This window comes from Pristiophorus japonicus, chromosome 7, assembly GCF_044704955.1.
Source record: "Pristiophorus japonicus isolate sPriJap1 chromosome 7, sPriJap1.hap1, whole genome shotgun sequence".
NCBI classification, from domain to species: domain Eukaryota; kingdom Metazoa; phylum Chordata; class Chondrichthyes; family Pristiophoridae; genus Pristiophorus; species Pristiophorus japonicus.
The window spans coordinates 175444751-175458752 of NC_091983.1; the positions used below are offsets into that span (position 1 = coordinate 175444751).

At 47.1% G+C, this 14002-nt stretch overlaps 1 protein-coding gene across 1 annotated transcript in view; it reads left to right on the forward strand.

Annotated features, from left to right (window-relative positions):
* lca5 (lebercilin LCA5) overlaps positions 1 to 2517 on the forward strand; it is a 171803-nt gene extending 169286 nt beyond the window's left edge. The window contains exon 9 of the mRNA XM_070885585.1: positions 2453 to 2517. Coding sequence (XP_070741686.1) covers positions 2453 to 2469 — 17 coding nt within the window. The 3' untranslated portion in view covers positions 2470 to 2517. The remainder of the gene's footprint in view (positions 1 to 2452) is intronic.
* The last annotated feature ends 11485 nt before the right edge of the window (positions 2518 to 14002 follow it).

The following is a 14002-nucleotide window of genomic DNA, read 5'->3' on the forward strand; positions in this document are numbered from 1 at the left end:
TCTCGGCTGATTCTCCTCCGCTTTGAGTGGTCTTGGGCCAAGGATTCCCAAGGGTCGGTGGGGATGTTGCATTTTTTCAAGGAAGCTTTGAGGGTTTCCTTGTGGCGTTTCCTCTGCCCTTCTGGGACTCGTTTGCTGTGACGGAGCTCGGAGTAGAGTGCTTGTTTTGGGAGTCTAGCATCGGGCATGCAGACAATTTGGCCTGTCCATCGGAGCTGATAGAGCGAGGTCAATGCTTCAGTGCTGGGGATGTTGGCCTGAAGGAGAACACTGATGTTGGTGCACCTATCCTGCTAATGAATTTGCATGATTTTGCGGAGGCAGCGTTGGTGGTACTCTCCAGTGCTTTGAGGTGCCTACTGTACATAGTCCATGTCTCTGAGGCATATAAGAGGGCGGGTATCACTATTGCTCTGAGTTTGGTGCCAGGTTTGAGATTCTGGTCTTCGAACACTCTCTTCCTCAGGCAACCAAAGGCTGCACTGGCACACTGAAGACGGTATTGGACTTTGTCATCAATGTCTGTCCTTGCTGACATTATGCTTCTGAGGTATGGAAAGTGGTCCACATTGTCCAAGGTCTCGTCATGGATCTTGATAATCGGAGAGCAGTACTGTGTGGTGGGGGCAGGTTGGTGGAGAACCTTTGTCTTACAGATATTTAATGTAAGGCCCAGACTCTTGTACGTTTCGGTGACGATGGTTTGGAGTTCAGTCTCCGAGTGGGCACAAACATAAGCGTCGTCTGTGTACTGTAATTCAATGACAGAGGTTGGATCTGGACTGGAGATGCCGGAGGTTGAATAATTTCCCGTTTGTCCTGTAGATTAGCTCCATTCCAGCGGGGAGCTTGTTAAGGGTGAGATGAAGCATTGCAGCGAGCAAGATTGAGAAGAGCTTTGGTGCGATGGCACAGCCTTGTTTGACCCCAGTCTGCACTTATATTGGGTCTGTGGTGGATCCGTTGGTCAGGATCACGGCTTGCATGTCACCATGAAGCAGGCGAAGGATGGTAACAAGTTTTTGAGGACAGACGAATTTGAGAAGAACATTCCATAATCCCTCACGGTTGACAGAGTTGAAGGCCTTTCAAATTACCTGGTGAACTTAAGGTCAAAGAAGGCATGTACAGAGGTTGATGCTGCTCCCTACATTTTTCTTGGATTTATCGCGTGGTGAAGATCATGTCCATTGTGCCCCATAATGGGCAGAATCTACATTGCGACTCTGGGAGGAATCTTCAGCCACTGGGAGGAGACGGTCGAGGAAGATTCTTGCAATGATTTTCCCTGCGGCAGACAGCAGGGAAACTCCTCTGTAATTACTGCAATCGGACTTGTCACCTTTCTTGAAAATGGTCATGATTATGGCGCCTCTGAGATCCCCTGGCATGCTTTCCTCCTTCCAGATAAGAGAGATGAGGTCATGGATTCGTGCCAAAAGTATTTCTCCACCATGCTTCAGTACTTCGGCGGGGATTCTATCTGCTCCTGAGGCCTTCTGTTTTTCAGTTGTCGGATAGCCTTTTCAACCTTATGCCGGGCTGGGATTGTGCCGAGGTGGTGGTGGATGACCTAGACTTAACTGACTTGGGTGTTATTGAGTCTTGTGAGCATCATGTGACTGGCTAAGTCACTCACAGGTGCATACATTACAATACCATACTGATCTGGCATACTGTTTACTTTGTTGATTGTAACTCGGAAATAGGCAGAATTTTCCGCCTGATTTACAAACTGATCGGGGATGCGGCACCAATTCTTTGAACACTCTACTTGATACTGCTTCCCAGTCCAGAATGTTTTGAAGAGAAGAAATAAATCCTCTATTTGAAAATTAACAAAATGGCATTACACACCTTGGAGAACAGCTGGAGGCTTAAGTTCACTAGGTAATTTGAAAGTGTGGTATGGGAAATGGTCCACGTTGTCCAGGGCCACGCCGTGGATCTTGATGACTGGGGTACAGTGCTGTGCAATGAGGATTTGGAAGGAGATAGCAGAGAGGGTCTCTGCCTTGGACACTGTGGTCAGGACTGGTACACAGTGCCGAAAGAAATTTAATGATCTGACAAGGATCATTAGAGTGAGTACAATTTTAATTCATGCACTTCTACATTACTCCAATGATAAATCTGACACACTATTTGTTCTCATGCTGCTGGTGCCTCTCAGCACTCTGTGGGTTGTCTCCTAAAATGCATGACACAGGTAGGCTTAGTTCGGCACCCTATTTGCCATGAATGATCTTTACACATTATTAAGATTGCTTTTTGAGATCTCATAAGATGGCTCCCCACTTTGAAGTCCTTGTGATGAACCACGTGCAACTTCCAAGGCCATTAAACAGAGGACTATTACATTCAGACAGTATGGTATAAGTGCTTTGGTGGCTATCTGCGCCACAAGAGCAGATGGACCCTCTTGTAACCATTCCCATTTGCATCTTTGTAGGCAAAGAAGTCTCATAATCGCTGCGAGCAGGTGTGGACAGGCGATGGTCCAGCTCAGACCCTGCCACTCGCTGACATTGACAGAGGGGCAGGCCTCATCGGTGTCACAGGTCGGGCAGCTGCCACTAGGGTGCTGACCCCCGCTCGGATACTGAGGGTAAGTCCTGCACATACCCTGGGCTGGGTTGGGCAATGTTCTGCAGTGCCTCTGACTAGGGTTGGGGCAACGTCCTGCACACTCTCTGGGCTGGGTTGGGACAATGTCCTACACATTCTCTGGGATGGTTTGGGAGAACGTCCTGCAGTGTCTCTGGACAAGATATAATGGAGTAGCGGTGGTCCTTCAAATGTGCCTGTGCTATGCGACCTTCCTCATGTCACCCTGTCCCCTCCCCTGCTGCTAACCACTCGTCTGTTGCTTTCTACTTCCAGATGACCAGCCACAGGTGCAGCATCCCTCAAGGGACCACTCCACGTCAGGTCATCGTCTGGAGGAGGAGGAAAAGGAGGATACCGATGAGCCGACTCTGGCGCAGCATCAATCCACCCCTGTTCCATCATTGGCACTCAGCTCCTCTGAGGACGATGTGACGTTCTTGGGGTACGAGGCTCCTGGGATCAGTGGCGTGCAGCAACACTGAGCTGGGGTTGAATCCCGCATGCCGTCTCTCCGGAGGGTGAGTCAGCAAAGTCGGTCTGCTGACAGACGGGCAGACATGGAACTGGACACGGTGGGAATGTCCAGGGAGAGCATCTAGATCAGCCGTCAGCTCCTTGATTTCTTGGGTAGGATTCCCACGAGCATTGATAGTCTGGAAGTGACAATTACAGAGGTAGGTTCGCAGATTGTCAGTGCAAGCCGTGATACCAGCGAGGCCATCAATGCCTACACGAGGCTGGTGGCACAAACCCTTGTAGAATATGGCGCATCACAGGCACAAGCTCTGCTTCAGCTTGGGCAGGTGATGCAGTCCATGCCTGCCGCCATACTCTGCATTCCCCACTGTCACACCCAATCCACCTGCGACTGGCGACGCCAGTCAGAAGCCGGGCCTTCCACGCCACAAGCTTGTCCAGTTCGTCCCCAGACGCCGTCTCCATTGTCTCTTCCCCCCCCATCACAGCAGTGCTCTGGCAGCCTTGCTGCATGCCATCTTGGTGCCACTTTCTGAGTAGGAGCAGCAGGCAAGGGAGGGTGATAAGGGGAAGGGGGGGGGGCAAAAGACGGTGAGAAAAAATTGTGGGGCAGGATATGATGTTGCTGCATTATGGTGTTGTTGCTGGATGCATTGTATGTTTTATGTTACAGTATTATTATGTTACAGACTGTGTCACAGTATCATACTGGATTATGTTCTGATAATGTTGTTGAATTATCACACTGCTGGATGCAGCTCATTTTATTTTATTTTATTTTATTTTATTTAAGTCTCACAATAAAGGTTACAATGTTTAATACATTTTTTTGTTCTCCTTAACCATTCCTGTGTTGTGCCTCATTTGTAGAATAAGAGGGGGAATAGTTAACATGGTGGGATAGAGTGGCCAGGCAACGCTCAAATCTGCCGTTCACTCTTCAAGCAAAGCGTTCAATTATGAGTTGCCGACTTAAGGCTTTTGCAGCGGTGAAATCTCCACGATGCCTCCCCTGTGGTTGTGGTGGCATGGATTCCTCACCAGGCTCCTCTTCCTCATCCCCTTTCTCCTGAGGTGCTCCTGCAATCCCCATTGGCAAATCCTGTCCCCTCATGATGGCTAAGTTGTGTAACATGCAGCACACCACAATGAACTCAGAGACCTGCCGAGGGGAGTATTGCAGGCAACCTCCAGAGTGGTCCAGGCATCGGAAGCGCTGCTTGAGCACTCCAATTGTCTGTTCGACGATGTTGCATGTGGCTGCATGGCTCTCATTATAGCGATGCTCGGCTTCTGTCTGAGGGTTCCAGAGGGGGGTAATGAGCCAGGTGGCGAGGCCGCAACCTTTGTCCCCCAACATCCAGTTCTGGCCTTGTGGTGATGCTGGAACAGGCCTGTGACACTGCTCTTGTGCAAGATGAAAGCATCATGGATGCTCCCTGGTGATTGGGCATTGACTGCCATGATGCGCTGAGTATGGTCACAGATGATGTGTATGTTCATGGAGTGGAATCCCTTTCGGTTATGGAAAACCTCTGCATTATGTAAAGTTGCTCGCAGGGCGATGTGCTTACAGTCAAGGGCACCCTGAACCTTGGGGAAGCCAGAAAATTGTCCAAAACCTACAGCTCTCTCATTTTGGGTCTCCCTGGTCATTGGAAAATTTATGAAGTCCGTTCTATGTGCATACAGTGCATTAGTCACTTGGCGAGCTACAGTATGCGGATGATGCCTGCGTCTGCGCACATGCAGAGGCTGAACTCCAGGACATAGTCGATGTATTTACTGAGGCGTACGAAAGCATGGGCCTTACGCTAAACATCCTCAGACAAAGGTCCTCCACCAGCCTGTACTCGCCGCACAGCACTGCCCCCCAATCATCAAGATCCATGGCGCAGCCCTGGACAACGTGGACCACTTCCCTTATCTCGGGAGCCTCCTATCAACAAGAGCAGGCATTGACGACAAGATCCAACACCGCCTCCAGTGCGCCACTGCAGTCTTTGGCCGCCTGAGGAAAAGCGTGTTTGAAAACCAGGGCCTCAAATCTGCCACAAAGCTCATGGTCTACAGGGCTGTAGTAAAACCCGTCCTCCTGTATGGCTCAGAAACATGGACCAGTAGCCACCTCAAGTTGCTGGAGAAATGCAACCAATGATGTCTCTGCAAGATGCTACAAATCCCCTGGGAGGACAGACACACCAACGTTAGTGTCCTTGACCAGACCAACATCCCCAGCTTTGAAGCACTGACCACACTTAATCAGCTCCGCTGGGCAGGCCACATAGTCCACATGCCAGACACGAGACTCCCAAAGCAAGTGCTCTACTCGGAACTCCTTCATGTGAGCCAAAGATGAGCAGCGGAAACATTACAAGGACACCCTCAAAGCCTCTCTGATAAAGTGCAACATCCCCACTGACACCTGGGAGTCCCTGGCCAAAGACTGCCCTAAGTGGAGGAAGTGCATCCGGGAGGGCACTGAGCACCTGTAGTCTCATCACCGAGAGCATGCAGAAATCAGGCGCAGGCAGCGGAAAGAGCGTGCGGCAAATCTGCCCCACCCTCCCTTTCCCTCAATGACTATCTGTCCCACCTGTGACAGAGACTGTGGTTCTCGTATTGGACTGTACAGCCACCTAAGAACTCATGTTAAGAGTGGAAACAAGTCTTCCTCGATTCCGAGGGACTGCCTAGGATGAGTCACTTCGCGAATACAGCAAAGTGTAGCGTGCTGCGAGATGGAGCATATGTCCCCCGCTGATGCCTGAAAACAGTCGGAGGCTTAGAAGGCAAGTGAAGCAGTCACCTTCACCTCGATGGGCAGTGCAGTCCTGTTGCTGCTGGTAGGCTATAGGTCTGCCTGGCATATCTCTGTGACCATCTTTTTTCAGAAGCACAGCCTTCTAACGCACTGTGCCTCAGAGAGCTGGAGGTATGAGCGAGGTAAACTCATGGGGGAGGGAAAGGCCTCCTCCCCATACGTCTGCGACCTCTTCGATTACATTGCAAATGATTAACAATAAGCCGCCTTCCAGCTTGAAGCTGTATGGCAATAGCAGTTAGGATTACTGGCTCCCAACCTAGCATGGCCTCCATCTTTTAAAATGTCCTTTATAAAACAAACTAGGAACTCACATAACCTTCACAATCAAAAGTATTCAATAACGCAGCGTTCTTCTCCCCAATCCTTTTAATCACTCACAACTGTGACTTTTTCCTCCGCTTTCAGCATAGCGCCGTTAGCGCCTGGTGTACCCTGGGTCCGTCTGGTTCTTCTGGGGGGGTTCTCGGGCGGACGCTAAATCGGGCAAAATGCGCAAAAGTTCCGCCGGGGCACTAGCACGACGATTTACGTCATCCCAACAGTCAAAACAGCGGCGGAGCGGTAAGTTTTACCGCCGCTGCAAAACCATTGCCGAAAGTTCCACCCGGGCACAAAATCTTGTGCACCTCGTTTCACGCCGGGGCGCCAATCAGCCGAAAATCCAACCCATCCACTTTGGTAGGAAAAACAAAGGAACAATATTTTTTGAGTGGTGAGAGTCTGGGAAAGGTTTGTATTCAGAGAGACCTGGGTGTCCTTGTACATGAATCACACACAGTTAGCATGCAGGTACAGCAAGCAATTAGGAAAGCAAATGGTATGTTACACAGGGATTAGAGTATAAGGGTAAAGGGGGTTGAAATTGTTCCTTCCCTTAAGGCCTGTTACCACCGGAAATCGGTGGCCATGCTGCGGAATGGAGTGGCCGCCGATTTTTTGTGGAATGGCCGCCATCTTGAAAATTCCGCTCCTGCGGTATCCTGGCAGGGACTCCTCCACCCACTACCGCACCGCTGCTGCCGATCCGTCCTAAGTGCGTCATCAGAGCTGATGTTTCCCCCCACCGAATGTGAAATTCTGCGGAGAAAATCTTGTTGCTGTCGCTCGGTGCCACCGACAGCTTTTTCTGCCGGTGCACTGTGCTTGGAGTGCTTCTAAAATGGCGGTGCGGCTGTCATTGAAGGGGAGGATGCACTGCCACGGCCGCCATCTTTTTTTTTGTCAGCTGACTGCCAGGTCTGGCCGACGGTTATGCCTCCGGGTTTGGCCGGGCCGCCAATAGTCAATCTGGCACCTCCTCTTAGGTGACAGGCTGCTAGCCTGGCCCGAAATGCTCCCTGGTGGCCCAGTGGATCTAACAAAGAATCACAGTGGCTCTCCCCCTTTAAATGAAGAGGAGAAACGTGGTGACGCGCAAGCGTGATGACATCATCAGCACTCCGTTGATGAGTGACAGCGGAGGACACACCGCCTACCACCGCACTTCCGCCCCCATTATGTCCGACTTCTGGGCCGCTTGGTTAAAAAAAAGCTAAAGAGTGGAATTTTGCGAAAGAGGCCACCACATCCACCACGGCGGAGAAAACAGTCGAACCATGGTAGGTGCATCATGTTTTCAGCGGGTGGGCAATTTCGGCACCAAGAAGTCTTACTACAATTATACAGGGCATTGGTGAGGCCACACCTGGAGCACTGTGTACAGTTTTGGTCTCTTTACTATAACAACAGCAACGTGTATTTATATAGCGCCTTTAATGTAGTGAAACGTCCCAAGGCACTTCACAAGAGTATTATGAGATAAAACAATCTGACTCCAAGCCGCGTAAGTAGAAATTAGCGCAGGTGACCAAAAGCTTGGTCAAAGAGGTAGATTTTAAGGAGCGTCTTGAAGGAGGAAAGAGAGGTAAAGAGGCAGAGAGATTTAGGCAGGGAGCTCCAGAGCTTGGGGCCTAGGCAACCGAAAGCATGGCCAACAATAGTTGAGCAATTATAATCATGGGATGCTCAAGGGGGCAGAATTAGAGGAGCGCAGACATCCCGGTGGGTTGTGGGGCTGGTCGAGATTACAGAGATAGTGAGGAGTGAGGCTATCGAGGAATTTGAAAACAAGGATGAGAATTTTGAAATTGAGGCGTTGCTTAACCGGAGGTCAGCGAGCACAGGCGTGATAGGTGAGTGCGAGTTAGGACACGGGCAGACGAGTTTTGGATCACCTCTAGTTTACGTAGGCTAGAATATGGGAGGCCATATTCTCCCAACAAAGGCATGCATAAGGGCTTCAGCAGCGGATGAGCAAGGGCAGAGACAGGTGATGTTACGGAGGTGGAAATAGGCAGTCTTAATTATGCTGCAAATATGTGGTCGAAAGCTCAATTCAGGGTCAACTGTGACACCAAGGTTGAGAACAGCCTGGTTCAGCCTCAGACAGAAGTTGGGGAGAGGGATGGAGTCAGTAGCCAGGGAACGGAGGAAAGACATACTCGCATTCGAGGAAGTGCAATGAAGGTTCAATAGATTGGTTCCTGAGATGAAGGAATTGCCCTATGAGGAGCGATTGAGTAGACTAGGCCTATATTCCTTAGAGTTTAGAAGAATGAGAGGTGATCTAATTGAAACATATAAAATTCTTAAGTGGCTTGACAGGGTTAATGCTGAGAAAATGTTTCCCCTGGATGGGGAATCTAGAACATGGAGTCACAGTCTCAGAATAAAGGGTCAGCCATTTAGGACTGAGCTGAGGAGAAATTTCTTCACTCAAACGGTTATGAATCTTTGGAATCCTCTATCCCAGAGAGCTATGGATGCTCAGTCATTAAGTATATTCAAGACAGAAGTCGATAACTTTTTGGAAACTAAGGAAATTAACGGATATGTGGAGTTGAGGTAGAAGATCAGCCATAATCTTGTTGAATGGTGGAGCAGGTTCAAAGGGCCAAATGGCTTACTCCAGCTCCTATTTCTTATGTTCTTATGTAATAGTCAGCACGGATTTCAAAAGGGAAGGTCGTACTTGACCAACCTTACTGAATTATTTGAAGAAATAACAGAAAGAGTAGACAAGGGTAATGCAGTTGATGTGATGTATTTCGATTTTCAAAAGGACTTTGATAAGGTACCACATAGTCGACTCATAGAAACATAGAAACATAGAAAATAGGTGCAGGAGTAGGCCATTCGGCCCTTCTAGCCTCATGACTAAGGTTAGAGTATATGGAGTCAGGAGACAAGTAGCAAAATGGATAGCAAGCTGACTATAAAACAGAAAACAGAGAGTAGGGGTTAAGTGTAGTAACTCAGACTGGCAAAAGGTGGGAAGTGTTGTTCCACAAGAATCGGTGCTGGTACTGCTGTTGTTCACTAGTTAACTAAATGATTTGGACTCGGGTATCAGAAGTACAATTTCAAAATTTGTCCTGTCCACAGAAAGCAGGACAAATCCAATCTGTTAAATACCACCCCATCTGTCTACTCTCAATCATCAACAAAGTGATGGAAAGTGTCGTCAACAGTGCTATCAAGTGGCACTTACTCACCAATATCTGCTCACCGATGCCCAGTTTGGGTTCCACCAGGACCACTCAGCACCAGACCTCATTACAGCCTTGGTCCAAACATGGACAAAAGAGCTGAATTCCAGAGGTGAGGGGAGCACAGCAAACAGTGCGAGATCGGGAGCAGAGATAAAAAGGCAGCCCAGCACCACAGCAAACAGCACGGGATAAGAAGTAAAAAGAATCAATGTGTGACAACACAGGAAAGCAGGGAAGTGATTGGTTGGTCAGTATTTCTCTCTTTTTCTTGGGCATTGATTTAATTTAAGAGCCGGGATTAAAAACAAAACATTCAAAACTTAATGAATGAATTAAATATATTAGAAATGGCAGGGCAAGCGATGTGTTACTGCTGCAGCATGTGGGAGCTGGTGAAAACCAGTGTGATTCACGGCGATCACATCTGCAGGAAGTGTTGGCTGCTCGAGGAACTTCGGCTCCATGTTGCTGAGCTGGAGTCCGAGCTTCAAACACTGCTACACATCAGGGAGGGGGAGAATTACCTGGACGTTGTGTTCCAGGAGGCAGTCACATCCCTTAGATTAATTAATTCAAATTTGGTCCATGGTCGGGGACAGGAGGGTGTGACTATGAACGAGACAGGTATGGGGACCCAGGAGGTAGAGGTGGAGGAGCCTCAGCCCTTGCAATTGTCCAACGCCATGTTTGGAAGAAAGCAGGGACTGCAGGGAGGATGAGCAAACTGACCACAGCACCATGGTACAGGAGGCCATTCAAGTGGGGGGAGTAAAAAGAAATGTTGCAGTGGGAGGAGACAGTATCATTAGGGGGATAGATACTGTTCTCTATAGCCGAAAGTGTAAGTCCTGAAGGCTGTGTTGCCTGCCCGGTGCCAGGGTTAAGGACATCTCCTCTGGAGCGGAACTTGGAGTGGGAGGGGAAAGATCCAATTGTTGTGGTCCATGTAGGTACCAATGACATAGGTACGACAAAGAAAGAGGTTCTGCTGAGGGAGTATGAGCAGCTAGGGGCTAAATTAAAAAGCAGAACCACAAAGATAATAATCTTCTAACTGAGCCACAAGCAAATTTGCATAGGGCAAATAAGATCAGAGAGAGGAACACGTGGCTCAAAGACTGGTGTAGGAGAAATGGGTTTCAGTTCATGGGGCACTGGCACCAGTACTGTACTGTCGGGACGGGCTCCACTTGAACCATGCTGGGACTAGTGTCCTGGCGAATCAAATAACTAGGGCTGTGGAGAGGGGTTTAAACTAAATAGTGGGGGGGACGGTTAGAAACATAGACATAGAAACATAGAAAATAGGTGCAGGAGTAGGCCATTCGGCCCTTCGAGCCTGCACCGCCATTCAATGAGTTCATGGCTGAACATGCAACTTCAGTACTCCATTCCTGCTTTCTCGCCATACTCCTTGATCCCCCTAGTAGTAAGGACTACATCTAACTCCTTTTTGAAAGGTTCAGGTGAGCGGAAATTTAAAAAGTCAAAGAGCAAGGAGAATCAATAGAGCAGGGTAGCACAGGGAGAAATGATAACCAGAGTGTGACAGGAAGAGACAGAATGTATAAACATAAGAGTGTATCAGAAAGTGGGGTCAAAGCAGGGAAAAATGGTAAAAAAAACAAAATTAAAAGCTCTTTACCTGAATGCACGCAGCATTTGTAATAAAAAATGAATTGACGGCACAAATAGGTATAAATGGGTATGATCTGATAGTCATTACAGAGACGTGGTTGCAGGTGATCAAGGCTGGGAACTGAATATTCCGGGCTATTTGATAATTCATAAGGATAGACATGAAGGAAAAGGAGATGGGGTAGCTCCGTTAATAAAGGATGAGATCAGTGCAGTAGTGAAAAATTATACGGGCTCAGATGATCAAGATGTAGAATCAGTTTGGGTGAAGAAGTCACTGGTGGGCGTAGTCTATAGGCTCCCTAACAGTAGCTACACTTGGATGGAGTATAAATCAATAAAAATGGAGGCTTGTAAAAAAGGAACGGCAAAAATCATGGGTGATTTTAATCTTCATATTGATTGGACAATCAAATTAGCCAGGGTAGCCTTGAGGAAGAGTTCATAGAGTGTACCCGGGATAGTTTCCTTGAACAGTACATTGCGGAACCAACCAGGGAGCAGGCTATCTTAGATCTGGTACTATGTAATGAGACAGGAATAATAAATGATCTCCTCGTAAAGGATCCCCTAGGAAAGAGTGAACATAGGATGGTTGAATTTCAAATTCAGTTGGAGGGAGAGAAAGTTGGATTTCAAACCAGTGTCTTAAGCTTAAATAAAGGAGGCTACAAAGGTATGAAGGCAGAGTGGACTGGGAAAATAGATTCAAGTATGGGATGGTTGATAAGCAGTGGCAGACATTTAGGGAGATATTTCATAACTCTCAATAAAAATATATTCCAGTGAGAAGGAAAGACTTTAAGAGAAGGGATAACTATCCGTGGCTAACTAAAGAAATAAAGGATGGTATCAAATTGAAAACAATGGCTTACAAAGTGGCCAAGATTAGTGGGAGACCACAGGATTGGGAAACGTTAAAAAAAAACAGGGAAAATAGATTATGGGAGTAAACAAGCAAAACATATAAAAACAGATAGTAAGAGTTTCTATAGGTATATAAAAAGGAAAAGGATAGCTAAAGTAAATGTTGGTCCCTTAGAGGTTGAAGCTGGGGAGTTAATAATGGGGAACAGGGAAATGGCAGAGATTTTAACAAATATTTTGTTTCGGTCTTCACGGTAGAAGACACTAAAAACATCCCAATAGTAGATAATCAAGGAGCTATAGGGAGGGAGGAACTTAAAACAATTACTATCACGAAAGAAAAAGTACTCGGTAAAATAAAGGGACTAAAGGTGGGCAAGTCCCCTGGACCTGATGGCTTGCATCCTTGGTCTTAAAAGAAGTGGCTGCAGAGATAGAGGACACATTGGTTGTAATCTACCAGAATTCCCTGGATTCTGGGAAGGTCCCAAGCGATTAGAAAACTGCAAATGTAACGTCCCTATTTAAAAAAGGAGGCAGACAGAAAGCAGGAAATTATAGACCAGTTAGCCTAACATCTGTTGGGAAAATGATGGAGTCCATTATTAAGGAAGCAATAGCCGGACATTTGGAAAAGCATATACAGTCAAGCAGAGTCAGCATGAAAGGGAAATCATGTTTAACAAATTTGCAGGAGTTCTTTGAGGATGTAACGAGCCGGGTGGATAAGGGGGAACCAGTGGATGTGGTGTATTTGGATTTCCAGAAGGCATTCGATAATGTGTCACATAAAAGATTACAGCACAAAATAAAAACTCATGGGGTTGGGGGTAATATATTAACATGGATAGCAGATTGGCTAACAGCAAACGGAAACATGGGATAAATGGGTCATTTTCCAGTTGGCAAACAGTAACTAGTGGGTTGCCGCAGGGATCGGTGCTGGGGCCTCAACTATTTACAATTTATATTAATGACTTGGATGAAGGGACCGAGTGTAATGTAGCCACATTTGCTGCTGATACAAAGATGGGTGGGAAGGCAAGTTGTCAGTAGGACAGAAAAAAACTTCAAAGGGATATAAACAGGCTAAGTGAGTGGGCAAACATTTGGCAGATGGAGTATAATATGGGAAAGTGTGAGGTTATCCACTTTGGCAGGAAAAATAAAAAAGCAAATTATTATTTAAAAGGAGAGAAATTACAAAATTCTGTAGTACAGAGGGATCTGGGGGTCCTTGTGCAGGAAACACAAAAAGTTAATAGGCAGATACAGAAAGTTAACAGGAAGACAAATAGAATGTAGACCTTTATTGCAAAGGGCATGGAGTATAAAAGCCAAGAAGTCCTGCTACAAATGTACAGCGTATTGGTGAGGCTACACCTAAAGTACTGCGTACAGTTTTGGTCTCCTTATTTAAGAAGGGATATACTTGCATTGGAGGTAGTTCAGAGAAGGTTCACGAGGTTGATTCCGGAGATGAAGGGATTTACTTATGAGGAAAGGTTGAGTAGTTTGGGTCTATACTCATTGGAGTTTAGAAGAATGAGAGGTGATCTTATCGAGACATGTAAGATACTGAGGGGGCTCGACAAGGTGGATGCAGAAAGGATGTTTCCCTCGTGAGGAAATCTAGAACTAGGGGGCATAGTTTCAGAATAATGGCCGCACATTTAAAACTGAGATGAGAAGGAATTTCTTCTCAGAGGATTGTAAATCTGTGGAATTCTCTGCCTCAGAGAACTGTGGAGGCTGGGTCATTGAATATATTTAAGGTGGAGTTAGACAGATTTTTGGGCAATAAGAGTGTGAAGGGTTATGGGGAGTGGGCAGGGAAGTGGAGCTGAGCCCAAGATCAGAACAAATCAACTTCTTCACTCAGAGAGTTGTTAACCTGTGGAATTCCTTGCCGCAGAGAGTTGTTGATGCCAGTTCATTGGATATATTCAAGAGGGAGTTAGATATGGTCCTTATGGCTAAAGGGATCAAGGGGTATGGAGAGAAAGCAGGAAAGGGGTACTGAGGGAATGATCAGCCATGATCTTATTGAATG